This window comes from Miniopterus natalensis, chromosome 16 (genome assembly GCF_054644295.1).
Source record: "Miniopterus natalensis isolate mMinNat1 chromosome 16, mMinNat1.hap1, whole genome shotgun sequence".
Taxonomy (NCBI): Eukaryota; Metazoa; Chordata; class Mammalia; order Chiroptera; family Miniopteridae; genus Miniopterus; species Miniopterus natalensis.
Genome location: NC_142096.1, coordinates 33,587,203 through 33,614,657, shown reverse-complemented (window position 1 = coordinate 33,614,657; position 27,455 = coordinate 33,587,203). Strand labels below are relative to the sequence as shown.

At 45.3% G+C, this 27,455-nt stretch overlaps 3 protein-coding genes across 11 annotated transcripts in view; 2 read left to right on the top strand and 1 right to left on the bottom strand.

Annotated features, from left to right (window-relative positions):
- Positions 1 to 9,870, top strand: part of MTSS1 (MTSS I-BAR domain containing 1) — a 136,205-nt gene extending 126,335 nt beyond the window's left edge. The window contains exons 11-15 of one of the 8 annotated variants that reach the window (XM_087825483.1): positions 2,597 to 2,716; positions 3,560 to 3,754; positions 4,975 to 5,145; positions 5,517 to 5,679; positions 7,007 to 9,870. In XM_087825483.1, coding sequence (XP_087681609.1) covers positions 2,597 to 2,716; positions 3,560 to 3,754; positions 4,975 to 5,145; positions 5,517 to 5,679; positions 7,007 to 7,704 — 1,347 coding nt within the window. In that variant the 3' untranslated portion in view covers positions 7,705 to 9,870. Of the gene's footprint in view, positions 1 to 2,596; positions 2,717 to 3,559; positions 3,755 to 4,974; positions 5,146 to 5,516; positions 5,680 to 6,949 lie in introns of all 8 variants that reach the window. The other 7 variants (XM_087825482.1, XM_087825481.1, XM_087825478.1 and 4 more) reach the window with 7 other exon arrangements.
- A 787-nt stretch (positions 9,871 to 10,657) lies between these two features.
- Positions 10,658 to 14,784, bottom strand: NDUFB9 (NADH:ubiquinone oxidoreductase subunit B9). 2 transcript variants are annotated; one of them, XM_016216024.2, is made up of 4 exons: positions 14,655 to 14,784; positions 13,647 to 13,839; positions 12,992 to 13,105; positions 10,658 to 10,892 (listed from the first exon to the last, which is right to left on the bottom strand). In XM_016216024.2, exons 1-4 carry the CDS (start codon positions 14,753 to 14,755, stop codon positions 10,761 to 10,763), a joined length of 540 nt encoding a protein of 179 aa, XP_016071510.1. In that variant the 5' UTR covers positions 14,756 to 14,784; the 3' UTR covers positions 10,658 to 10,760. The 2 variants fall into 2 exon arrangements, with proteins under 2 accessions (XP_016071510.1, XP_016071511.1); XM_016216025.2 differs by having other exon boundaries at positions 14,667 to 14,784.
- A 75-nt stretch (positions 14,785 to 14,859) lies between these two features.
- Positions 14,860 to 27,455, top strand: part of TATDN1 (TatD DNase domain containing 1) — a 32,290-nt gene continuing 19,694 nt past the window's right edge. The window contains exons 1-3 of the mRNA XM_016216021.2: positions 14,860 to 14,899; positions 21,999 to 22,064; positions 23,856 to 23,905. Coding sequence (XP_016071507.1) covers positions 14,878 to 14,899; positions 21,999 to 22,064; positions 23,856 to 23,905 — 138 coding nt within the window. The 5' untranslated portion in view covers positions 14,860 to 14,877. The remainder of the gene's footprint in view (positions 14,900 to 21,998; positions 22,065 to 23,855; positions 23,906 to 27,455) is intronic.

Sequence of the window (27,455 nt, the reverse complement as noted above, 5' to 3'; positions counted from 1 at the left end):
ATGCATGGTTTTGTGACCTGGTCCAAGGCTTTCTACAGCCTGGTCCAGAGTCCTCTCTGCTCCACCCCGGCGATAGGGCACCCCTGGGAGAGTGCTTGGGGGAGCATTTCATACAGAGGAAGCCTCTGAGGTGTTGTGGGAGCCTGGGTCAGGAGGTTACCTGCCTGACGGGTCTGACGTGAACCACACCTCTCAGCTCCCCATTCCCTTCGGCAGTTTTCCTCTGTCCCAGGAGACTTGGCCTGTCTGTCTTCCTGGGAGGACTCAGTTTCAAACAGAAATGCTCTGGACCAAGAACTAGGGTGCTTGTCCCAGCAGGGGTGCTTTGGCTTGGTCTCTAAGGCGTCCCCCACCTGTCCCCAGCCATCCCCGCCATGTGCAGCACTAAACCACACCTGTGTGTCTCCCAAGCAGAGTGTGAATGATTGGAAGGAAAGAAGGATTTTGCAGTTCCTCAAATGCTATCCAGATGTGCGGCATAATTCTGTGTTTTTAATCAACTGACAAATTAACCTAGTCTTGTGCACTGACACCCCTTTCTAAAAGGGGGGGGGGGGGCGGGCGTGTGCTCCAGCCTCCCTGTCCGAGATTGTGTGTGGCTCAGGCTGACAGTTTCCACCTCCAGCAGCGCTCGGGGAAGCAGAAAGTGGTGTGTTGGGACTCACTTAACTCTCAGAACCCGTGCCCAAGATATGCTTGGCTAGCAACTCTAGGACAGTTTCAGTAAGCTGAGGATGCTGCAGAATTCAATAGAAAAATCTATATTTTTAAAAAGGCACTACCGCTACTTATAATTATAGGGTAGAGGGGAAAATTGAGGAAATTGCACAAATCACGTCAATTTCCCACGGCAGTAATACTGCTTTATATGGAGTGGGAGGAAGGAACACACACCTGCGGGGTTAGGGCCCTTCGCTTCTCCCCAGTCACACGGCAGAAGTAGATGCCGAGTGACAGATCATTTTCAGATTTCTCCCATTTTCCTCTATGCTGCTCTTGTCAAGTTGTGCCTTCACCCAAGTGTGCCCAGGGGTGGGCCCATGTTTGTGCTGAGGGTCTGGTCCTAGGGCCACTGACTCGCTATCAAATCAAGAGTTTCTTTAGAAAAAATGAGCGAAAGTCAAAGGGAACATGAACCTACAGTCCTGGGTGGTTCACTGCCCTTTTTTCAAATTGAACAGATTTGAATTAGAGGAACAAAAATAAACAGTCCTGGTACATTATAGTGATAACCGACCTTCTTTACACTCAGTTAAGCACTATATACATCAGGAGTGGGGAATGTCTGGCCCGTGGGCCGTATACGGCCCATGAAATCCTTTGGTCTGGCCCTGCCAAAGCAACTGAAGGCAGGACTTGAAAGTCAATAAATCTAGGAGCCTTTTTCATAGCTAGTTTTTTAAAAAATATTTTTTTATTGATTTCAGAGAGAGGAAGGGAGAGAGAGATAGAAACATCAATGATGAGAGAGAGAATCATTGATCGGCTGCCCCCTGCACCCCCCCTGATGGGGATCGAGCCTGCAACCTGGGCATGTGCCCTGACCAGGAATCGAAACGTGATCTCCTGGATCATAGGTTGATGCTCAACCGCTGAGCCACGCCGGCCGGGCGTCATAGGTAATTTTTAAGTTGATAATTTTATATGGCCCGCGAATTATGTTATAAACATCCAAATGGCCCTTGGCAGAAAAAAGGTTCCCCACCCCTGATGTACATAGACACATCCGTATAAAATCTCATTTTAGCTCCATCTGTTGATCCCCATTCTAAAGGTGAAAACTGAGGTTTAGAGAGATTAAGCCCATGATTCTTTGACAAGTAGCAGAAATGTCACTTATGTCTAAACCTTCAGAATCCACTCCTGGACTGCTAACCAGACGAGGAGCTCGGGGAGCGGTGGGGCGTCCACCGTGTTGCCTGGGCTTGCTTTGACTCCACAGTGCCCCTGCACTGTGCAGGGTGTCTTTGGGGTCCCCTGCCCTTGCAGGATGGGAAAGCTAGTGCTCTGTCCCTTTGCAGCAGCCTGTTTTTGACAGGTGGAAGGGGTAGACAGAAACATGAGTCCTGCTTCCTAGACAGTGAATGCAGGAACACTCCTGGGGAAACAATAGCAGACCCCAGTGGGGCTGGGCTTATTTAAACAGATGGCATGAGCCAGAGATGGCAGCTAACACTGAAAAAAACCTAAAGCAAATACCTGGGTGAGCCCAATGCACCCCTCAAAGGGACCCAGTTTACATGGAAGAGATGGTCGTTGTCACTCATCCATCCAGTGATTTCGAGCACCTGCCACGTGCCAGTGAAGGACTAGACACACACAAATTGGGGCCCTGGGGGCTTACAGTCTGGTGGTCTGGACCTTGCTGGGTCTCACGCTTCTTTTCAAGGGCTTGACAGCCTCTGTGGGTGCAGCTTTGGGGAAAAATAACCCTAATGCTCTGCTTCTCTCATCCTTCCCTCTCCTGTGTATACGTCTGTCTCTGTGCGTGCTCTTCCCCACCCCCGTCTTTTTGTTTTTTAATTTACGGTTACTTTTTGGTGGTGTGCGGTCTGGATTCTGTCGGTCCCCTCGTGTGGTCCCTGCCCTGCTACAGAACTCGTCCAGCTCGGCCTCCTCGGAAGCCTCCGAAACCTGCCAGTCAGTAAGCGAGTGCAGCTCGCCCACCTCAGTCAGCTCAGGCTCCACCATGGGCGCCTGGGCCTCCACAGAGAAGGTGACCAACCCGGGTCCCAGCCACCAGGCCCCACTTCTCCCCGCCCCTGCCCTGCCTGCTGCTCACGTCACAGGCGCAGGAACCTGGAAACTCAAAATCCACACCAAGAGCTTGGGGACAGGGGCACGAGGCCGAGGCCTTTTTCTTGCGAGGGTGTCTCTCCCGAGCAGGGACCGTGAGATTATGCCGAGGGAGAGGCAGGGCTATGGGGAACTCGGAGGTGTGAAGGCTCCTTCCCAGAGCAGCGTTGTGTGCTCACCCTTCCCTCTCCCCCTCCCAAGCACCCCATCTACCCCCCATCTACCATGACCTCCTTGTCACCATACCATTGGACGTGACGTTTCACTGCACCAGGGGCTGTGTGCTTTCTCCCCTTTTAGTTTGCAAACTGTCCCCACTCGCCCCAATTTCGAATCTGCTTCTGAACAGTGTGATGATTTCGGAAACCTAGAACCAACAGATTCTGTTAAAGACACTTTGGAATTTTTAAATTTGCAAAATGAGATGAGCACCATGAAAGGATGTTTTGTGAGATCTCAAAAACCATTGAGAATGCCGCAGATAAAGTTCGCCGATCAATTTCCACCCGATTCCCAGATACAGACGAAGTATTTCTTCATTGAATACTTGCTTGGTGTCGAGTAAACAATGTGCCTTCTTTGCACCGGGCCCTTCCCTCCCGCGCCCTGGGTCATCCACGAGCAGCAGAGCCCCGATGTTTATTCATAAATGTCCAGGTCGCCCTCCATTGAATGTCAATGCCATCTTGTATCTCCACGCTCGCTCGTCCTGTTATATTAATTTTTTTTTTCCTTTCCCTCCCCTTTTTTGTTTTGTTTCCAGTTGTCTAACGGGTTTTCTCACTATAGTTTATCAAGTGAGTCCCATGTGGGGCCCGTGGGGGCAAGCCTTTTCCCTCATTGCCTGCCTGCCTCCCGCCTGCTCCCTCGGGTCACCTCTGTCCACCTTCCAGACTACGCTCATTATTACACCATTGGGCCCGGCATGTTCCCGTCATCTCAGATCCCTAGCTGGAAGGTTTGTGTCTCTCCTCCCTCCTCCCCCCTCTCTCTCCCCTCCTCTCCTCTCTCACCTCCTCTGTGCTCACCTCCTGTCCCCCCATCCTCACCCTGGTTATCCCCCCCCTTCCTTTCACACTCTGCCTTCTTCCCCATAATGCCTCTCCCTGAGAAAATTCCCACCGGGAGAGCCAAAAACCAGCAGGCAGCTTGGAAGATAGACGTTTCCACCAGGAGCTGAGATTGGAGAGGCCCCCGTTGCTAAACATTAGTTAACCCCGTTGGGTAACAGACACAGATATGACCTTGTGGGGACATCAGTTCCAAGTTTACAGCCCCAGTTGTGCCTTCCTGGGGCCACCCGAGAGTGTCACTGTTATCAGGAGCTGGGAGGGACAGTCCTCCACGGCCATGTTCCCCAAACTTTCCCCCGAGGCCCTTATTGGGTCACGGTAATAGCACCAGGACCCAAAATGTGTTTTGGCTTATCATGTTTTATCTTAAAAGTACACATAGATGTGGTTTTTAGTCTCCATTGTTTTATATTAACACACGTGTGCTTTAATATGAAAACAAAATTCCAGTTGATGCCCAGAGGATATTCTACTTTATTTTGAGAGGAGGTCCCTAATTTGAATAGTAGGCCCCTAGTGGCCAGCATTTTGAGCAGGTCTTAGCTTCATTCCTCAGTGGTGTGGACCCCTCAGGCTCCTCAGAAACCTTCCAGGCGACCCGGGGCACCTTCCCTTTCTACGTGAGGACCTGTCCTGAAGTGTCCCTTGGAAGTGGAGGTTCAGCCTCAGGAGGGGCTGCAGTTCCTGTAGTGCCCCCTGGTGGCCACTCCCCTCAAGTGCAGTCATTTGGGGGAAAGGGTTCCTTCAGACAGGGGCAGGGAGGGCCTGGGCCCCTGGAGACATGGTCTCCACTGCTGGTGCCCTCAGACGCCTTAGACAGTTGGTCAGCTGTTAACGGAGAGCCTCCCGCAGGCCACTGGCCTGGTTGTTGAGGGTTTTTCATCTTTGGGCAGATATGAGGAAACGGGAGGTAATCAGGGGCTCCCCAAAGGGTTTTCCACTTCCTTTAGAGCCCGGTGAGGGAATAGAAGGGGCCTGCTGACCTGTCCCATCCTGAGCTTCCCCCAAGGGGACCAGATGCCTTCTGTGGGCAGCTGTCTGGAAGGTCCGCAGCCCTCCACATGGAAGCAGAGGCCCTGGGACCTGACCACACTGTTCTGCTTAGGACTGGGCCAAGCCAGGGCCTTATGATCAGCCTCTGGTGAACACCCTACAGCGCCGCAAAGAGAAGCGGGAGCCAGACCCCAGCGGAGGACCCACTGCCGTGGGTGGCGCATCTGCAGCTGCCGAGGAGGCTCAGAGACCACGGAGCATGACCGTGTCAGCTGCCACCAGGGTAACACTCATGTTCTCTATAGCTGGTTGGGCCCCTCTAGACCTGGCCGGTGGTCATATGCTGACCAGCAGCCGGGAGTGAGTCAGCCTCGCAGCTGGAGGGACCTAAGCCCCTTCTCCCCACTCCCTGCTCTCCAGTTTTTAGAAGCCTCCCAGGGAAAAGCCCTGTACGGGAATCAGACTTATAGAACTTTCTAGAGCCTGGGTAGGACCTAAACAAGTTCAGAACCCTTGGGTCCATGGACAGGTGGTGGTCACAGGAGTAAACTAGGAGTAGTATCCTGGTTCCCACTCAGAGAGGCCCTGGGGACATCAGACAGGAGGGTTCACGGCCCTGGTGGCTTGTGTGTGTCTCTTTCCTCCAACCTGCAGCCTGGTGAGGAGATGGAGGCTTGTGAGGAACTGGCCCTGGCCCTGTCGCGGGGCCTCCAGCTGGACACCCAGAGGAGCAGCCGGGACTCGCTGCAGTGCTCCAGTGGCTACAGCACCCAGACGACCACCCCATGCTGCTCGGAGGACACCATTCCCTCCCAAGGTACGAGGCAGCTGGGCTTTCCCGCTGGGCTTCCAGGGCAGTGCCTGGTGAGGAAGAGGGGCGGTCCTCCCGCTGGGCAGATGCCACAGTGGAAGCCCCTGCTACCAGACCAGCTTCAGAACCACTTCGCCATCTTGGAACAGCTTTGGAGAGCTGATCTGTCCTGGTCGGGCAGCTGCCATAGGAAGTGACTCGCTGTGGCAGCTTCTGTGTTTCACCGTCAGGGTACAGAGTAGTTCTCCATTTGAACCCAGACCGATGCTGTTAATGATAACATCATTTGTGTTTTAGCACTTTATTTTCCCAATTTAATGTCCACAATCACTTAATATGATAAGTATTTTTATCCCCATTTTACATACATGGAAACTGAGCCTCTGTAACTTGCCCAAATGCACACAACTAAGAAGAACCTAAGGTCTGTTAGAGTCTGAAGCCCAGTCTTAACCCATCCCAGCCAAATCCTCTATCCACCATGCCTGTCTCACCCCCGTCCCCATGACACTCCCAAGCCAACAAGATGGCAGTCTAACAGCTAGAATGGTCTGTGATAGTTGACCAAGCCTGTTTATGGTCCATCAGTCAACGGGATTTGCTGCCCAAGGGACATTTGTCAATGTCTGGAGACATCTTTGGTTGTCGCAATTGGAGGAGGTGCTACGGGCCTCTAGTGGATGGCCAGGGACACTGCTCAACATCCTGTAATACACACACACCCCCCGTACCCACCCACAGCGCAGAACTTACCTGCTCCACAGTCAGTAGTGTTGCTATTCGGAAACTCGCTCTAATCTGTAAGCTTCCCCTCTCGCGTGATAACAGGTGTTGAGAGGTGAGCACACTTCACTGGTTTCAGGGATTCATTGCCGGTACCTCCATTTATTTCATAGCTCTTGCCTAATGAGTTAATTATGAGGGAGATGGCAGGGCCTGAGATAGTCATTTGGGGCTTGTTTCTCATGTTGCAACCTGGACTGGAGGGTTTGGGGAATTTCTCTTTCCAACCCCACATTCTTCCCAGAGATGCTTGGGGGGAGCTGTGCCTCAGCCCACAAGTTTTACAGTTGTCACCTCTCCACCATGTGTGAGTCGTGCCTACCATGCCCAGCACTGTTCTGGGTGCCCAGGGTTGCATCAGTGAACAGAATGAAGGTCCCTGCCAGGTTCTTACACATCCAGTTCCTGAGGGCAGCCCAGCAGCCTGGGGGAGGCGTGGGGTGAGATTGTGGCTAAGTGTCTTGCCTCTTGTGCCTTTTGTCCCCCAACACAGAAGAATCAGAAAGCAGAGCTGCTGCCTTGGAGATTTCTAATCGAATCCTATCATCAGTTTCAGATTATGATTATTTCTCTGTAAGTGGTGACCAGGAGGCAGACCAGCAGGAGTTTGACAAATCCTCCACCATTCCAAGAAACAGTGACATCAGCCAGTCCTACCGACGGATGTTCCAAGCCAAGCGCCCGGCCTCAACTGCTGGCCTCCCCACCACCCTCGGACCTGCTATGGTCACCCCAGGGGTTGCAACCATCCGACGGACCCCTTCCACCAAGCCTTCTGTCCGCCGGGGGACCATCGGTGCGGGGCCCATCCCCATCAAGACACCCGTGATCCCTGTGAAGACCCCAACCGTCCCAGACCTCCCCGGGGTGTTACCAGCCCCTCCAGACGGGCCAGAGGAGCGGGGTGAGCACAGCCCTGAGTCGCCATCTGTGGGTGAGGGCCCCCAGGGCGTCACCAGCATGCCCTCTTCACTGTGGAGTGGCCAAGCCTCCGTTAACCCTCCTCTTCCAGGCCTGAAGCCAAGTATCCCCGAGGAGCACAGACAGGCGATTCCAGAAGGCGAGGAAGACCAGGAAAGGGATCCCTCCAGTGCCACTGCCTCCCCAGGCCAGGTTCCAGAGAGTGACCCCACAGACCTGAGCCCAAGAGATGCCCCACAAGGAGAAGACATGCTGAACGCCATCCGAAGGGGCGTGAAACTGAAGAAGACCACGACGAACGACCGCTCGGCCCCTCGCTTCTCTTAGGCTCTCTTAGGCTCACAGGAAATGCTGCCAGTGGGAAATGAACTGTTAATTAATAAAACCTAATTTGTCTTGATCCATTCCACTCTATAATCAACAGATTTTGTAGGCAACTCAGAATACAGCTCTTTTGAAAGTACTCGACACCTTTAGATAAGAATTAAAAGCAACATATGTAACTGACATAATCTTGATCTTTTAATTTGTAAATATTGACAGTTTTCTTTCTGCACATTTTAATCTTAGTTTCCCTTTTGATTTTTCTGAAGGTGCCAAATTCCATTTAACTTTTTTACAAGTCTTTGTAAAATTTTAAATGCATAAGGGGGGGAGGGGTCAGGGAAGGGGAACCACGAAGTAGATAATTTCAGAAAAAAGGGGTAACTTTTTCTTCTCTTTTTTTCCTGCAAGCTTTTGTAGATGCATCGTAGTAGTCTGGCTTAGAAGCAGATTCAAGTTATTTTAATGTACAAGCAGAATGGTAAGGGGCAAACCTTTCCTTTACATACACTATGTTCTGAACGAGCAGAGCAGTGGTCAGTTGATGAGCACTATTCAGAGTGAAGCGAATCTGGAGGGTAGGCTGTTGGGATCGGGGGGAGGGCCACGGGAGGGGCACTGTTAACATAGCAGACCTGTCACATTTAAGGGTAGCCTCGTAGGTTGAATTTCTAGTAGCTTCATGGTTAATGCATCCGAATAAGCCATACTGGATTGCGGTGTTTGTTTCTGTAAGGTGTTTAAGGACTTCCTTTCTCCCACGATTCCTCTTGACTGCACACAGCACCCACCTCCAGTCTTGTGCATGCTGCCACCACCAGGTAGACATAGAATCCCCCACTTTAGTTACTCGTCTGTTACACCCTTCATCGAATCCAGATACATCCAAAAGGGTAAGGCAGTTTCAAAAATGTGAAAACATTTAAACATGATAGCAGGGAATTCTTAGATATAGCAAATGCCTTCTACTTAACTGTGCCCAGCAGGCTGGGTGCATTATAAAGCCCAAATATTTTGAAAAAACTTGAGCGGATTTAACAAAGAGTAACCAGCTTAGTCCAGCAACTTGCCAATGTGTTTACCAATCGGGGGCTTGTTTTTCTTAATTGGCTTCATACTGAACAGTGAAGAGAGGATTTCTTTATTGTCACTGGGAATCTGACTAGGCTGTCCCTTTTTTTGTATTCTAGGTAATGTTTTTTGGAATGGATTTATGTCTTTAAGTGAAAGTTAAATTTGTTATAATGCCCATCCCCTAAAGCCAACAGGGATTTGTAGATTTAGAGGGATCATGTCTGGAGAATATAAATATGAGAAAGCAAGCAATCTCCTTAGCAGCTGGGTCAGCTGGAAGTGCTCCTTTGTGGCCGAACCTGTCACAGGATGATAGGAGCTTGGTGGGTCCTACAGACCCTGCAGATTTCTGTTGGCTAGTATCTTCAATTACATAATCTTATGCTTTAATACATAACTGCATTGGATGTGAGAGTAATGTACCTGTATAGTCATTAATTCTATATATTAACATTTAACACTGCTGTGATTGCTCAAGGACATTTTATGTTATGGCTTTAAAGCAAAGGCATGATTATTAGAAACTATTTAAGCTTTTTTTTCTTTGAAAAACAAGCTCCTTTTACAGAATATAAGCAACAGTAGTGCCTGTGGTTTAGCCCACCAATCTTGATGACTAAAAAGTAGCTGATGCATTGTGCACATGATGCTTGAGATGGTTTTTGCAAAAGCAGAAATCACTGCAAGGTAATAATAATAGATAAAAGTGGTATTTTAAACCTTTGAAATAAATGGATGTAACTGTACATTGGTACAGCTTTTCACTTGTTTAGTTTTTAAACGTTAGTATAATCTGAAGAAATTTAATATAAAATGTTGCCAAATTCAATGTAGAAAGAATGTGACAAAACACCTTGGGTAGTCCTGTTTGTGTTTTTGCATATTGTAAAAGCAGTGTCACAGCTACAAATAAAGAAATCATTTCTAAAGGTAAATTATTGTGGTTTAGTTGCTAGTTTGTACTGAGAGTTGACCTCTCCCTGTGCAGTTTTTTGTTCTAAACTTGTATAAATAATAATTGTGTAATGTGTTTCCCTTCTATCTTGTAACAATTGCTTCAGCCTACATTATAAATAAAGAACCACTAGAAAAAGAGTCCTGTATTTCAAGTCTTATTAAAATTCAGTTGGTCCTCGTTAAATGTTAGATGATGGACTGAGACTCAGACCAAGCTTAATTAGAAAACTTGATGAAACATTATTTTTGTGATGATTTTGAGCTCTAAGAACACTAGTTGCCTGAACTAGTTATTTGAAGGCAGTTCCGATGAGTTGCCAAGAACTAAAGGTAGCTGGGTTTGGTTCACCGTTTTTAGAGTGGCTTTACCTTTTAAAGAAACCTCTTCAAATGTTTAGAGTTCTGCTGTACCCTTACTTTTGAGTTTGTAGACAATCCCAGCTATGGTAGAGGAAGCAGAGCTGGAAACTGCCTCCAAAACAAGTATCACAAAAAAGTTTCACCCCAGACTGGAACCTTTAACCCCACCCTTCAAACTTCTACTCCTGAGAGGACCCTATCAACTCGTTTTATGTGTTGAATGTGTGCCTCTTAGAGAAAGTTGTCCTTTAATCAAAACTAAAATTCCATCAGTAGGATCCTTAGAAAACCAAGATGGTACCTTAAGTCCTTAATATTAGCATCCCTTCTCTCAGCTTCGTATTCCTTCCAGACAGTAGAGCTAATGAAGCCTTCAGCTAGAGTCTGTTCAGCTCAGTCTTCAGGGCAAATCTTGTACCTGGTTCTGCTACAGTTTTCCCTTACTGACAGCATGTGCTGTCAATGGGACATCTAACTACTTTTCTTTTTATGCACAACCAATAAGGAAATTGGTAAGACAGTGGCACAGTCACCTGGCGTCATGTTACTCCTCAGACAAAACACATCAGTCATACACCTTGTTATTTTTATTAGGGCAAGTGTGTATATTTTCTGTAACTTATTTCACTTGCAAGCACAACTAGTAAGGTGTCTTCCTCTATCTGTCTCTATGTGGGCCGCTCCCGGGGCCTGGTCACAATATGCCACCACAGTGGGGGTAAATCACCTTCCTTTCGGGCAGGGGGCAAAGCTTCAGTGGTGGGACCACCAACTGGGGTTTCCGCCTGCAGCTGTTTAACCTAGAAAGAGTCAAGGAAGGAAGGATTAGAAAAGGAGCTGAACTGACTGTACCGGCCACTGCAGGGAAGCATCAGCTTTGTTCCTGCCATCTTCACATCACACATCCATCATCTGATCCTCACGGCCGAGGTGGTGTTTACACATACCTGCATTATTTTATACCCACACTTTCACTGAGTGAAACAGAAAAACCATCCCATCCCACCTTATTCATTAACCTAAACCATGACAGTTACTATTCCAATTACTCTGGTTATGGTCCCCCTACAAAAACGGACTTTTGTGTCTCAGCTAACTGTTCTCCAAAAGCACCATTTAAAAAATCTCAATTCATATTACATTAGGGATGTTAATTTTAAAGCCTGACCCCCCCCACCCCCAGTAGCAACCGGGACAAGAAGTAACATGAAATCACTTGTAAAAACGTGCTCAGTTATGCCTGCTGTTGACCAACTGCCCCAATTCCAGGAATCTCCAAGACTACCACGGTCCTAACAGGAGGAAATCTAGTGACCCACTTTCCAGATCAGTGACTTGCCAAAGCCTCCTTCGGAAAAATCCATTCTTGATTGTGGTTAACCTGAGCCTCCAGCACATGTGCTGCTTAATAATGTGGAAGAGCATAGCAAAAGGAGGAAGGTTTGTGTGGAGAAGAGGTGGTTATCAGTGATCAACTGCAGTGTGAACCTCCTGCTCTCCAAGTCAACACATCTCCAGTTTCCAAAGGCTGGAATGAAGGCCTTGGGCATGCTCGGGATCCCACGCCCCCTCAAAACCTCCCTCCTCCACCTTTCTCATCAACATTATCAACTTCTCCCTCACCCTGAACCTTCCAATCAGCATATATGCACCATTATTTCTCATCTCAGAAAACAGTCTGTTGGCCTCCAGTTACTGTCATCAGCAAAACTTCTTAAGAATTCTCTTTCCTCCTTGTCTTCTCTTACTTTGTTCTTACTATTGTCAGTGAGATTAAACCCTCCAGAAAAGGCACCAGCCAAGAGCACCAAAGCCCTAGCCCTTCCTGCAGCCAAACTCTTGGGACATTATTTCCAGTCCTCACTCTGTTCTACCTTTTAGCAACTTCCAGCAAAGATGACTTGGCCCTGGCCATTCCTGAAACACTTTCTCCTGGACTCTGCATGACACCCTCCTGCCTGCCCCTCCCTTTTTGGGTGCCTCTTAGTCTCCTTTTCCTGACCTCTACAAGTGGGAGCTCTTGGGACTTGTCTTCTCTCTAGTCTCCCATAAGGATCTCATCTATTTCTGTGACTTTGAAAACAACTGTTAGCTCACAAATTCCTATTTCAAGCTCAAATCTCTCCTTTGAGGTCCAGATTCCTACATCCAAAGTCACCTACTGATACCTGCATGTGATGTCTCACAGGATTCTCAAATTTAACACACTTAAAACTGACACTTGACTGTCCCCTTGACACCTGCTTCTTCTCCTCACCCCCCCCCTTCTTCCCTATCTCAAAACCATCAGCAAACCCCAGATGTTAAAGCTTAAAACCTGGAAGTCATTCCCCAGTCCTCACTGTCTCTCACCTCCCTCACCCCCACATCAATCCATCTCCATATCCCTCCAGACCATCTCCTGAGTCTACTTCCCTCCACATCACTACAGCCACCGTAGTGCTGGCTGCCGTAATCTTTTGACTAAACTGCAATAACCTCAAAATTGGTCTCTCCACTCCTCACCTTACCCTCTCCAATATATCCTTCACACTACAGCAAGACTGAGCTTTGAAAAATGTAAAGCAGGCACCATAAGATGGTGAAAAGCATCTAAGGCACTGCTAGAGAAGACAGTTAAGGGACGCTAGGGCAAAGCACTAAGGAGAAGAAGGGGGTGAAGCAAAATTACAGACTAGAAAGCCCCAAACACCAGGGAGCACAGTTTAACCAATTTGGAAGATGGTTGTAAATGTTACGTTTAACACACTTAGAAACGAAGTATATCTGAGAGGCAAGGGGGCCAGAGTAATTGTCATAACTGGACTCCTGACCTCCTCAGTGGGGGACAAAACCCGAGCTCCTTCCAGATGCTGACCACGTGGGCCAAGCTATGTGGTAAAATGCAGGTAAGACTCACCTCTCGCTCCCAGCTTTCCCTTCGCAGTTTCTTCCACTGCTCTCTCTTGGCAAAGTAATCAGGATACATTGCCTTCTCAGAAGGATGCCAGTCATCCAAGCACCACTCTGGAACCTGTCAGGAGGAAACCATGACGCCATTACACAGGGTACATTTACACACCACTGACAGGTCCTGCACGGAAGACAAAACTCAGGGTGCATTTTTATAACAGCAAGTGTAGGACTGTTTCTGACATCAAGCCATAAACAGCAGAGGAGCGGGGCCAACAGGGAGAATGCCTGGGAGTGAAACAGCCTGGGGCTGAAAACAGCAGGGTCGGTTCAGAAAGGACGGGCATCCTTCCTCCCCTCTGTGTCCTCTACATATCCAGTGGGTTTATGTTCTTTGGAAGTATTACCTAGAATTCCTCAGAAACACTCAGCACCAATCTAAACTGGTTTACCCTAAGGTTCAAAACTGAGTTATTTATCAAGCAAGTTAGCACTCTGGTTTGCTAAATTACTACAAGCTGGGTTTAGAAAGAAAAGTCTTCATGTCATCCGGGAGAGAGGAAACTGACAACTGAAGACAAGCGTCTACAACCGTCAGGAAAGAGGCCTAGGCGCCCCTGAAAGGCTAGCTCTGACCTGGCGGAACCGCGCCGCCCGCTCACCTTGTAACACTCGTATCTCTCGTAGGAGGTGCCCCCGGGCGAGTCGGGGAAGATGTAGGGCTGGGGGTGCTGATTGTGCCAGAACTCCTCCTCCGCCTCCCGCAGCAGCTGCGTGGCCTTCACCATGTCCTTCTCATTCTTGTGTTCTTCGAACCGAGCTCTCATCAAACAAGCAAAGTACCGGTACTTGTCCCTTAAACCAACACGATTGTGGAGATGAGCAATGTTATGGACTCGCCCAGACCTTTCCCACCGTCTGGCGGTTTCTGCCGGGAGCTCGCCCTGGGGAGAGGTTCCAGGCCTGGCACTCACGCGTTCGGGTGCTCGCCTCACCGCGGGCTGCCCCTAGGTCACGAGAAAAACCTGTGCGTCCAGACCGTTCTAAGACTAGTCTCAGGTGGAGCGAGGACAGCAGCAGCTGTGTGGGAGGCGGGGTCTGCGAGCGGCGAAGGCCGCGGAAGGGCCGGATGAAGTTAAAAAGGGGAGAGGTGACGGGACGGTGGGAGCGGGGCGGTGCTCGGGAGTTTTAAGCCTGGCTCGGCCGCTCAACAGCGGTAACGCCGGGAGCACGTTACCCTCTGGGCCTCTAGGTCCTCACCCGAAAAACAGGGCTAAGCGGCGCCTAAGGCCCGGCGCTGTGACGAGGCCCTAAGAAAACGGCGCACAGGTCACCGCTGCGCACACTAGGAAGAGGTCGGGAGGACGCTGTGCCCGCGGCGCCCGCGGCCTGGCCGCTGCAGTTTGAGGCACTTTCCTCCGCTCCGCGCTGGACGCTGCGGCCTTAACGGGAAACTGAGACCCAGGCCAGAGACGCAACTCTCCGAGGCCTCGCAGCCCCGGGCGACTAGGTCTGGTCTCGAACCCGGGCTTAAGCGCGGGGCTCTGTGGGGCGAGGGGCCGCCTTCCCAACCCGCCCCCGAAGTCCTTGAGGCGCCCGGTCCCCGGGACTGTCGGCCTCCGCGGGGCTCCCCAGAGTCAACGCCCCACGCCCCGGGCCCCCTGTCGCACCTGTGGACGCACCACGACTCCAGGTGGCGCAGCGCTCGCTTATAAAGCCGCAGCACCTTCTGCTGGTGCGTGAGGTAGGCCGCCGGCGCCGAGAACGCCATGACGGCCGCTCACCTTCAGCGGCCGCGGCGCTCCCGGGAACCGGAAGGCCGGCGGCCAGGGGGCGGGGCGGCCGCAGCCGTTTCCGCTTCCGCCTCCGCCCGGGAGAACCTGCCCCGCCGTCATGAGTCGCTTCAAGTTTGTGGGTAAGAAATGGGTTTTGCTTGCCCCCGCGCGTCGCTCGCCGCGGCCCGAAGGCCCAGGAGGAGCTCTCCGGTTGTTGTGCAGGTCGCGAGGGCGCTCGGTGGAGGAGGGCGCCCCCGGCCTCTGGGGGCCGGTCCTGTGTGGTGCTCGGGCTGGGTGCTGGCCTCAGGGCGCTTTTGCATGTGAAAGTTCACGAGTGCTACGGTTATGATTTGTGTTCCTTATAAGGTGTGTGTTGTGTTCAGTACAAAGAAAAAATGGAAGCAGAACGACCAAAAAACAAAAGGGGCGAGCCACTGGCTGTGCTCCCCTCCATCCCACGTGCACCTCCTGCCACTTCCCCTCCCCGTGGCCGCAGGAACCGAAGGGTAAGAATATTTACTCCCAGCCACGTAGGAACACCTGGGGGACATGGCATTGCGAGAGTTAGGATTGGGACTCCAGTGTCTTGCTGAGCTTAGTTTTACTGTGTATAGAGTGGAGCTTCTTGGCTAGTTGTCCTGTGGATTTGTCTGTTTGCTATGTGGTGGTGTCTAGCTTGTTCTCTAATGTCCTGTATTTCCTGTCAACTTGAAGTTATATCTAAAGGCAAACCAAGTCAAAAAACAATTCTAAAATGCCCTCTTTGCTGCCCCTTTGTATCCCTAGATCATAGGTGACCAGTGATACGACATGATTCACTGAGCCTCAACAGTGAGGTATCAGTTTGGAGATGTGGTTTTCTTTTGGTTGCAAACATTTTTTCACTTATTTTGAAAAACAAAACACGACAAAACAAAACCCATTAATACTGGGAGTAATTTTTAACAGTAAATCTGGTACTGCTTTTAAAACCAGCTAAAGAAAAAAATGAATGGAAAACAAACATTACTGATCCATCGTCTAAGGTGACATGCCACTAAATATGTGAGTCCTTCAGTTGCCCTCCTTCCCCAAATCAGAAGTAGTAATTTTTCACTTTGCCTTTTTTAAAGATTCTGGTAATTCTCACTCCTATCTCTCACTTTCTTGGTTTTTCAAGTTGTCTCTGGCTGGAGCTGGATAGAAACTGATTTTCATACAGTATCTCTTTACCTTTGTTGAGTTTATCAACACTAGACATACTTCTGATAGGAACTTTTCAACTTAAAAGATTTTGAACAAGTTAAATAACATTTTGACTGGCTTTTTTCCTATGGTTGCAGCATGAGTCTTTGAGTATAAACAGATTGACTTACATCTGGCTACTTAATAATAATGTAGTCTTGGATTGAGAGGTTAATCACTTAAGGTGGTATGACAGTACAGGGATCCTAGGGGATATTGTGGGTTGGGTTCCAGACCACCACAATAAAGTGAGTCAGTCTTTCTGGTGGAGAGTCTTGCCTTCAATTTGTAAAACACACAACATCTGTTAAGCACAATCAAATGAGGAATGCCTGTGTAGGTAATGTTGACCCAAATTCCATTTGTTGTTGACATGTTAACAGAACTTATACTGTGCTTAGTAATAATAATAGTAATAATAATAATGACATTTTATAAGGCTTTTAATTTGCAGAATGCTTTCACATTCATTTTCCAATTTGAGCCACATTTCATCCTTGAAAGGAGAAATTCTTTGCCCACCTTACTAGTGTGGAAGCAGGCTTAGAAGTTCTACTGATTTGCCCACAGTTGTTCTGCTAATTAGTCATAATACCAGGAATTCTGACTCCAAAGCCCATTCTCTTTCTTTAACTTCAGTTCCCCCATTGTGTTGTAGGTGGTGAGATCAGCACCAGGTGTTAGGCCTGTGAGGTTAGATGGGACCTGGGTTAAGCAACCTCGATACTTGAGTTCTGGCTAGGAAAGCATTCAGAGCCAAGACTCAAACTATATTGTTAAGTCACAGAGGTAGAAAAAGTAATTCCTAGAAGATATGGGCTTAGGAAACAAGTTATAGAGGTAAAGGAAGGGTCTTGGAGGTTGGGAGTGAGGAAGCTAATGAAGCTAATGGTAACACTCCTGATGGTGGGATGGGAATGGTTGGGGATAGTGAAGGGGAAGGGAAAGGCAAAGGCAAAGGCGCAAGGAGCAAATGTTGGGTCCTCCACTGTAAGGCTTTTAAGGATGGAGATTTTAAGGGAGTTCCCAGGGAAAGAGTCATTATAATATTCAGGAGATTTCCAGGTATATCCTTTCAGGGTCTAGGTCTCCACTGATTGATCGGCATCAGGGCAGGAGGTCATTATCCAGTGCAGCTGATCCTGATGTAAGCCATGGGTCTCTGGTCTGGTTTTGTTGCTTTTCTGGGCCTGGAGCTGAAATACAACTGAGGCCTAGATGTTATCTCTAGGAGGAAGGAAAGGTCAAGGAGTCTAAACCGCATGACCAGCGATAAGCTAGGGGAGGAAAGGTCACCCTGGGGGTGAGGTCCCATCCTACAATTGTCCTTTGCTAGGCACCTGGGGCTTTCTACCCTGGTGACCTGTACCTGGCCCATTTCCTTGCTCTGCTCATGTCTAACTGCCTATATCAATTGTATTTCTTGGAAATTGCTTGGAGATTGAATGCTTTTAGAGGATCATTTTGAACTTTCTTTGGTTCCCTCTATATTGACTTACTTTTTAATTTTTATTTATTGATTTTTATTTTTTAAATATATTTTAAAATTGATTTTTGGAGAGGAAAGGAGAGGGAGAGAAACATCTATGTGAGAGCCAAACATCAGTCGGCTGCCTCTTGCATGCCCACAACCTGGGCATATCCCCTCCTGACTGGGAATTGATCTGCATCCTTGGTGCATGACACCCAACCAACTGAGCCACACCAGGCCAGGGCTTTATTTATTGATTTTAGAGAGAAGAAGGGGGCGAGACAGAGACAGACATCGGTTTGTTGCTCCACTTATTTATGCATTCATTGATTGATTCTTGTATGTGCCCTGACCTGGGATTGAACCTGCAACCGTGGCATATCAGGAGGACAGTCTAACCTACATGAGCTACCTGGCCAGGGCGACTTGTGAATTACCTTAATCACCCTGCAGGTGTTGTTTGCTGGTGACTAGGGCGAGTAGGTAGCGTGGGAGTGGGAGGCACAGAGGCCATGCAGTATAAAGGAGAATTTCTTACAGGAAACAGAAGTGAATCAGAGTCAAGGAAAAGAAGATATTTGCCTCTGTAGGGGAGGAAAAACTTCCTTCTACCCTCTTAGGTCTATGGCTGGGCCTAAGAATTAAACTGACTTAAGACAAATTAACAGGAGAAAAGCATACACATTTTTATTTTTTTGTGTATATAGGAGTCTTCAAAAGGAAAATGAAGATCCATAGTAGCTGTTAGGCCCAAAAGCTTAAGTGAGGATGTGGTAAGACAAAGGGGCTTAAATTGTGTAAATTGTAGAACAGTGACCAGGGAATATAAGGGGAAGCTAATGGAAGATAAGGGTTATTTTGGGTTTGTTTGTATAGATACATTTTGACTTTGACTTTCAGTTTGTGGTGATAAGAATATTCTCTTCCTGGTACAAGGAGGGTACCTTTCTTATGGGAAATTTTATGACCTTCCTTTAGGTTGAAAGGGGGAGCAGAGAGATTTTCCTGCACCTGCTATTTCTCTAGTGCCTTCAGCTCAAAAAAAACCAATATGCCAAAGCCTACATATTTTGGGGTGGCATGTTCTGAACGCACTCACCAAACCTAACTAAGGTGATGGAGCCTATTCATCAAAGCATCGAAAGCAGCTCTAATAGCCTGGCTGGCGTGGCTCAGCGGTTGAGTATCTACGTAGGGTTCAGGAAATCATGGTTCAGTTGCCAGTCAGGGCACATGCCTGGGTTGCAGGATTGATCTCCCCAGTCATGGGTGTGCAGGATGCACCTGACCAGTGACTCTCTCATCAGTGATGTTTCCCTCTCTCTGAAATCAATAAAGACATATTGGGGGGAGGGGGGGGAGAAAGCAGCTCTAGTAGCTGGCTGAGGAATACGCTTCAGACAAACCATATGTCAGAAAGAAAAAGGCTTAGGGCTATAAGTCACAAGAGATTCTTGCAGAAAAGGGAAGAAATTGGTGGCTGTGCATTATATCCTAAAGCCCAACGCTCACCTGGGTCCAAAGCTGAATATAGATCTTTGAAGTACACTGTGACTTAGGGCTGAAAGACTTACCCGTATTGGGAAGAGGTAGGTTGTAAGAGGAAGTGGGGTCACCTGGGTAAGCACTGAAGGATTTAGCATCCATTCCTATTACAGTTGAGACAAGGACTTGGAAATTGGAAAGGCTTCATAATTGAGCCTCCAAGCTAATCTTCAATTCACTTTTAAAATTAGTATAAGAAGGTTTACTTGTTAGATTTGCTTGCTTTTCGGTTTCATTTATTTTTTACTTCGTTCTTTAGGAAAAGATTGCTTTGGAAAAATTTTAATTCCTTTGCTGCACAAAGAGGAAATGGGCAAAAGAGATGCAGATGGGTTCAGTGTTCCTAATGATTGTCAGTGGTGGATGACTAGACTGACCCTCCTAAAGGATTATTCTAGGCAGAAAGGACCCTATCTTATTTCCTAACCTCATGAAAAGAAGATTCCGATTTCTGTGATCTGGGCCATTCCACTGAATTTGTATTTTATAGTACTCAATGATATTTGTGTGTTAACACCCTTCGAGGAAACCTTTTGTGAATTCATTTCCCACCTTCCATTGACATACATGCTTTTGCATATCTTTGAAGTTTTCTGCATTGTGCCTTTCTCTTGTTGTTCCAAATGCCTGGAATACTCTCTCCACCATCTCTCAAATTATCCAAACTCTGATTCATCTTCCAAGGTCTGTCTTAATGTTGGTGTAGCAGAGCTCACTGAGGGCCAGCTTGGTAGAAGCAGAGTGAGAATATACTTAGAAGAAGCTGGAGCTCAGCAAAAATAATGTAGGGGTCTATTGGTAGGCAGCTTTCTCTCTACCACCACTAACTTAGAGATTCTCCTAGTGCAAAAGCTGAAGGGTGTGTATTTTAATAAGGATGGCATTTTAATTTGGCCAAGACTATCACAACAGGACTTCATGCCTTGTTCTTCCTGTTCTTATACTCTCTAGCAGGATTTATCAGGAGTGGCACTTGATAGTTTGGATCAAGTTTGGGTTGGATAATTCTTTGTTGTGAGAGGCTATCTTGTATCTGCCTTGTAGGATATTTAGCAGCATCCATAGCCCCAAGCCTAGATGCTAGTAGCACTTTGCCGGTTGTGCTACTGGAAATGAATATAGACATTGCTAAATCTAGGGGGCGGGAAGAGTAAGAAAAGGGCTGCAAAATAGCTCTCCATTGAGAACCACTGCTCTCCAGGCTCAGGGAATTTCTTCCAGTCTCGTACCTACGCACATCTGTCTGCAGAATGCCCTTTCCATTAGCCTTAGCTTCAAGATTACCTCTTTTGTAAGCTTTTCTCATCATACTGCCAAAGCTGTTATTGCCCCTACTTTGTGCTCCATGCTAACTATGTGCTGTTAACCTCAAAATGAAAATCCAAGGTGAGAGGCAATAAGTGCTTATTTGAAATAAAAAATAAATTGCACTTTTGGGAAGCATTGATTCAGGCAGAAACATAAACAGTGGTCCAGTTACAGGGTGAAGGCAAAGGGGACAGAATAGAAGAACGGAATTTTTGTTGGTGTTAATAAGCCAAAGAAGGAATTTGTGTAGGTTCAAATAAGCTAAGTTATTCTTTATTATTATTTTTTAAAATATATCTTTATTGATTTCAGAGAGAGGAAAGGAGAGGGAGAGAGAGAGATAGAAATATCAATGATGAGTCATTGATCAGCTAGCCCGAAACCTGGGCATGTGCCCTGACTGGAAATCGAACCCTGATCGCCTGTATCCTAGGTCGATGCCCAGCCGCTGAGCCACGCCCGGCCGGGCGAGCTAAGTTATTCTTTAGCTGCACATAGTGGTGCTATTCTAAAGAATGTCTCACTTTTAGTGTTGGGGCTTCTGCTTTCCTGTTAGCCTTGTTAACAGTTGTTCGGCATACACTGTTGTTTGGCCCAGCCCAAAGGTCGTTTTGTCCAGCTTCAGTATTCTAAAGTTTTTGAGGAATAAGCTGTGCAGGCAGATCCTCTGGGTGGCAACTCCAACTCCATTTTGAAGTGGCTCCATTTATATTACTTTCACACAACCATTATGCTAGGTTCTGGGGGTACAGCAATGAAGATAAACATTTCTTGCCTTTTGGTGCTTACAGTCTAGCTTGTTATATCACAGATTAGATTTTTAGTTCCTGTATAGACTACATTTCTGTAGGGTAGGAGCTAAGTATTGGGTCTTTCTCATTTCTATGTTCCCTAACCCCTTACCATAGTATTTGGCACAGAGTTGGTCTTCATAAATATTTGAGTAAAGGAAGTAAATAATGTGTTCTCTCTGCACCTTCGCTTGCATTACCCTAATCCAGGCTCTCTTCACTGCAATGTGAGCTCTTACCTATTTTGCAAGACTCTAGCTGCTCCCTTCGAATCCCGCCCTCCGCAGAGACTACAGAATAACATGTCAGGATGTATATCTCACTCCTCTGCTTAAGAACCATTAGTGCCTCTTGCTGCATCTGACACTGTGAAGACAAGCATCTGTAACGTAGTTGAGCCTGGCCTTTTCTAGACCCTCCTTCCCCTATACCTTTATCCAACAGCTAGAATGGCCTGTAGTTTGTAATTGTGCTATTTCACACCCCAGATGCTTTGCCCCTGCTGCTTCCTCATCTGCAATTTCCCCTCTGCTACTGGGTAGCTCTAACTCAGCCATTAAGATTCAGTTCAGGGACTCCTTTCTGGAAGCCTCTTCTGGGCCAGCTGCTAGACTAGGTTGGGCATTCCTCTTCTGGGTCCTACAGAACCAGTGTCTACTTGTAATGTTTCTTAATTGTTTGTTGGTGGGTCTCCCTTCCCAGGTCCCAGTTTTTTGGCAGCAGGCATTCTCTCTTACTTGTCTTTGTAGCCCAGTGACTGACAGGTTGCAGGTACTCAGATTTTGTTGAAGTGAATGAATGTGAGGATGAAAAGTTTAGTAATGAGCTTTTATTTAAAGAAAAAGTTTCACATAGAGGCTCTTCATGATTAATCATTTATTTTAATTTTGCTTTCCACAGATATTGGTATCAACTTGACAGACCCTATGTTCAGAGGAATTTATAGGGGGTTTCAAAAGCATCAAGGTAAATGATTTATTAAGGTAAAATAGTTTCTCTATGAAAATAAATTGTCTGCCTCAAGGAGATCTAGAAAAGCATAATCCACTCTTACAATTGAAATATTAAAGGACATATGCATCTTGGATAAAACTAAACAAAGTGAAATAGCTATAAGCTACATTGATCAACTGTGATAATGAACACTTATGAAGCACCTGTTGTAACAAAGTGTTAAGCCCTATCTGTAGTAGTTTATAATTTTGAATATAAAACTTTAAATAACCGTATGCACAGGATCCAAACAGTAGTTGATGTTTAGTCTTTCAGGCAATCAAATAGTAAGGCACATAATTTAAAAATCATGTACAGTTGAACATCAGTATAATGTCTGTTTTTCCTCAGCCATTTCAGCTGGGTGACTGAGTGGCAGTGTGATTTAGAGCGCGGTGTGCCACAGTCCGCCTTCCCTGTCTTGCCTTTCCCCCTTTCTAACCAAGTCCTGCTAGATCTTATACATCTACAGTACACGTGGGAAGAGTAGTACCTCAAAGATTGCTTAGCCCAAAGCAAAATGCTTTCCATTTATCACATCAAGTTCATTTTAAAAAGGCTTATTATGTCAGCTACGTGACTAAGCAGGAAATGATGGTGACAAGTTTTTGAAAGCATAATTTCTCCAATAAACTAGCCTGTGAATATTGCCTCAGAAAATTACTATATTTGTTATTATGTAAGTGCAAACAGGAAAATTTGCTTATGTGAGTCTGCATGATGTGGAATTGCACATTTCAAAAAGCTCAGTCAGAAGCTGGTCTTACTGTGCTTCTAGGCAACACTAAGTGAAAGCTCTAAATATAGGGAATGTTAGTTGTCACTTAAACGAAGAAAGGTAAATGTTAACTTTCCTAAGCCTTACCTCAAAACTTAACTTTTCTACTTCATTTAGAAGGTTAGATGATGTTACTTACATAGTACAGTTAGAAAACTGAATAAATTACATCCTGCTTTCCTTGCCTCTTAGCACTTAGATTTCATGCTTTGTGACTGTGCATATGCATGTTTGTGTATGTGTTTATGATATTAGTATTACTCTAGTTTATAATTAGCACTAAGTTGATATTCTTTGTCTAAAATAAATTTTATAGCTACTCTAGAAGTAATAGTAATTGAATTCCAATCACATTTACTCTGATGCTTAAATATGAAATTAAGAATTTGATTTTTATGACATAACTTTAATTTTGATATAGGCCTCTCAGAGCTTAATAATTACAATTGATTTCCCCAAAAAGTATGTTACTTAATAAATTTTAGGAAAAAAGCAAAAAACAGCTGTAGAGAAAATAAAAAATTAGCCTTCCTCAGTGGGAATGGGAATTATAGAAATACAGCATTAACTAAAATTTAAAAATAGATGTTATATTTTGGAAGGCATTGCAGGTATACTCTAAAAGGCCATAGTAAAAATAACCTTAATGATTGTCTATTATATTTTAATTTTTAAAAATTTACCAACAAATTTGAAATTCAAGGCAAATAACTTAAATTGTAGTCAGTAAATTCATCTTTAGTTTGGACCTCTGAATTTTGTCACTTTTCACCCTTTTGGCCAACAGAATAAAAATACAATTAAATGAATAACTTCGTCTAGTTTTGCCTTATACAGGTTTCTTTTTCTAAGGTTATCACTAACTCTGTTCTTATTATAGGGTAAGTACTTGTCAAATAGTATTGATTTGATTTAGTAAATGTAAGTTATAGATAAATGGATTGTTATTTACCAGGTCCTCTTACTTTGGGATTCATCTTTTACAGATGACTTACAGGATGTAATACAGAGAGCTGTCCAAATTGGTGTTAAAAAGGTAACATCTAATTTTTGTTACTCTTGAATTTTTTTAAAAACTAAATTTTGGTTAAAATACTGCAGAATAGAAGGAAAGAGCCAGTGTCACACTTGGAGTTTTTGAGTACAGTATATATTGTTAATATGTAATATTATCAAGTTAATAAAGTCAAATATATCTACATATTCTTTTCACAGCAGTTTAAATGACACAAGCCTCATGTGAAGTAATTTCTTCCATCTGATCAGAAATGTGGTAAATAGCAAGGTTGTTTTGAAAATTTTTTTTAAAGCCTATCTGAATTACCAGGCCTCTGAAGAGGCAACCTTAAATACATGTTATGACATACTTTAGCATTTATTAAGAGTTAAGCAATCATCAAAAAGACATGTATCTGTCACCAAGTCTAGTATTATAGTATGGGTATACTATTTCAAGTAACTGAGAGGACAGTTTCGTTTTTAGTAATAATTTGATTATTAGGGAAATTCCTACTATTTTAGAGTTCTAAGCAAATGAATATTATTAGCTCAGTGTTAAATTTTTTGAATAGATATTTTTTGAAAATTGGAATTTAAAAATAGCAAGCTAGCGCACCCATGCACACAAGAAATGGGGTTAAATTCCATAGTGTGGTGTCAGCACACTTGGTGGCTACTGCTTTTAAGTTGAATAACTTCCATTTTAAAAAGTGACACTGCTGACTAAATGAGTTCTGCAGTCTCCAGCTCTAAAATTGTATGTTATTAGTCACAAGTAATAAGAAAGGATAAAAGTTACAGTAACTTCTCATTGTGTGGTCATTTCACTTTATGAAATGCTTTTCTGCACTTTGAAATACAAAGCTTCTAAAATTACATGTGTCAACCATGAATAGTTTAATCTTAACATTTCTAGGTATACACACATGGACTTAGGAATGACAGGATATCACAGAGAGGAATGACAGGATATCACAGAGCTGACTTCCAGCCTAAGCTTTGTTCTTCATAGCTTTGTGACCTGGGGTGCTTCATCTCTCTAGACCTCACTCAGTTTTCTCATCTGTACATGGAGAACCATAATAGTACCTAATTGAGTTGTTGTGAGGGTTAAATAAATATGAAATGCAAAGTGCCTGGTATTGTATCAGGCATAAAGTAAACAACCTTTATAATGTTTATGATGGAAGCCGCCATCGTCTTATCATCATCATATTGTAAACTGGGAGAGGATATTATGTTTTCTAGTATTGCCCTAAATTTTCATCTATTTTGGAAAAGTTAAAGATAAGAAGTAGACTTGATTAGAATCTATTTTATATAATTGAAATGCTGAATGTGGGCACCTGGTCTTGTATTAAATAATTAGGTAGTATTAAGTTTCCCAATTATTTTTTTAATTTTTAAATTTTATTTTTGTTTAAAATATTAGATGTCCCTTTTTCTCCCCAATGACCCGTTCCACCCCGCCCCATCCCCCTCCCCAATCCCTCTCCCCACCATTGTCCGTGTCCTTGGGTTGTACATAAATGCATATAAATTCTTTGGTTACTCTCTCCCCCTCCACCCACCCGCCTGCCCTCCCTCCCTCTGTACCTCTGACATTCGTCAGTCTGATCTATGCTTCCATGTCATTGAATCTATTCTGTTCATCAGTTTATTAAGTTCTTTAGATTCCACATGTAAGCGAGATCATGTGATGTTTGTCTTTCTCTGCCTGGCTTATTTCACTTAGCATAATTTTCTCCAGGTCCATCCATACTGTCCCAAAGGGTACAAGATCCTCCCTCTTTATAGCTGCATAGTATTCCATGGTGTGAATGTGCCGCAGCTTTTTAATCCACTCATCTACTGATGACCACTTGGGCTGTTTCCAGATCTTAGCTATTGTAAACTGTGCTGCTATGAACATAGGGGTACATTTATTCTTTCTGATGAATGTTTCAGGATTCTTAGGATACATTCCTAGGAGTGGAATCACTGGGTCAAAAGGCAGCTCCATTTTTAATCTTTTGAGGAACCTCCATACTGTTTTCCATAGTGGCTGCCCCAGTCTGCATTCCCACCAGCAGTGTACTAGGGTTCCCCTTTCTCCACACCCTCGCCAGCACGTCGTTTGTTGATTTGTTGATGGCAGCCATTGTGACAAGTGTGAAGTGATACCTCATTATGGTTTTAATTTGCATTTCTCGGATGATTATCCACGTTGAGCATTTTCTCATGTGTCTCTTGACCATCTGTGTGTCCTCTTTGGAGAAGTGTCTATTCAGGTCCTTTGCCCATTTCTTAATTGGGTTGTTTGTCTTCCTCTTGCTGAGTAGTATGAGTTCTTTGTACACTTTGGAAATTAGCCCCTTATCAGATACATCCTTGGCAAATATGTTTTCCCAGACCGTGGGGTTCCTTTGTATTTTGAGGCTGTTTTCTTTTGCTGTGCGGAAGCTTTTTAGTTTGATGCAGTCCCATATGTTTTTTTTTCTTTTGTTTCTCTTGCCCTAGGAGATGTATCAGTGAAAATTCCACTATGTGGGATGTCTGTGACTTTACTGCCTGTGTTTTCTTCCAGGATTTTTATGGTTTCGTGACTTACATTTAAGTCTTTTATCCATTTTGAGTTTATTTTTGTGTGTGGTGAAAGTTGGTGGTCTAGTTTCATTTTTTTGCATGTATCTGTCCAGTTTTCCCAGCACCACTTATTGAAGAGACTGTCTTTACTCCATTGGATACTCTTGCCTCCTTTGTCAAATATTAACTGACCATAATGGCGGGGGTCTATTTCTGGGGTTTCTGTTCTGTTCCATTGATCTATATGCCTGTTGTTGTACCAATACTTTTTAAATACCTTATATCCTAAGTTTCATAGGCAGTTGAGGATTTAATTATGGCTATGCATTCATATATCTGTAATATTAGTTTAAGTTGCTATGTGAAAATGTCTGTTTATCATTTGTACTTCCTCCGATATTTTGTGTATTTTCTCTTTAGCTGTGTACCTAGAGTGAATTCTTCATTTAAGCTCAGTGAGACTCTTGAAGTGTGCTTTTAAAAATAATGCATCTTTGTACTTAAATGATTTTTTTTTAATATATCTTGATTTCAGCGAGAGGAAGGGAGAAGGAGAGAGAGAGAGATAGAAACATCAATTATGAGAGAGTTGTCATTGATTGGCTGCCTCCTGCATGCCCCCAACTGGGAATCGAGCCCACCACCCAGGCATGTGCCCTGACTGGGAATCGAACTGCGATCTCCTGGATCCCAGATCGCTGCTCAACCACTGAGCCATGCCCGGCAGGGCTAAATGATTTCTTTAGAAGAATGTCAGTTAAGCAGCACTGCCTCAGTAGTCACCATTAACACAAAGCTTTTTTAGTGTAGCATTTTAACAAATTAGCAAATATGGTGTTCTAAATGCTTCTATTGGCTGTCTCTGTAAAAGTATGCTTCTTTGCCAAGAGCCATAAATTTCCCTACAAAGAATTCACTAATACACACCAACCCAGTGATTCTTAAACTTTTGGTGTCAGAGCCCCTTTATATTTTCTAATATTAAGGACCCCAAAGAGCTTTTGTTTATGTGGGTTTGTTTA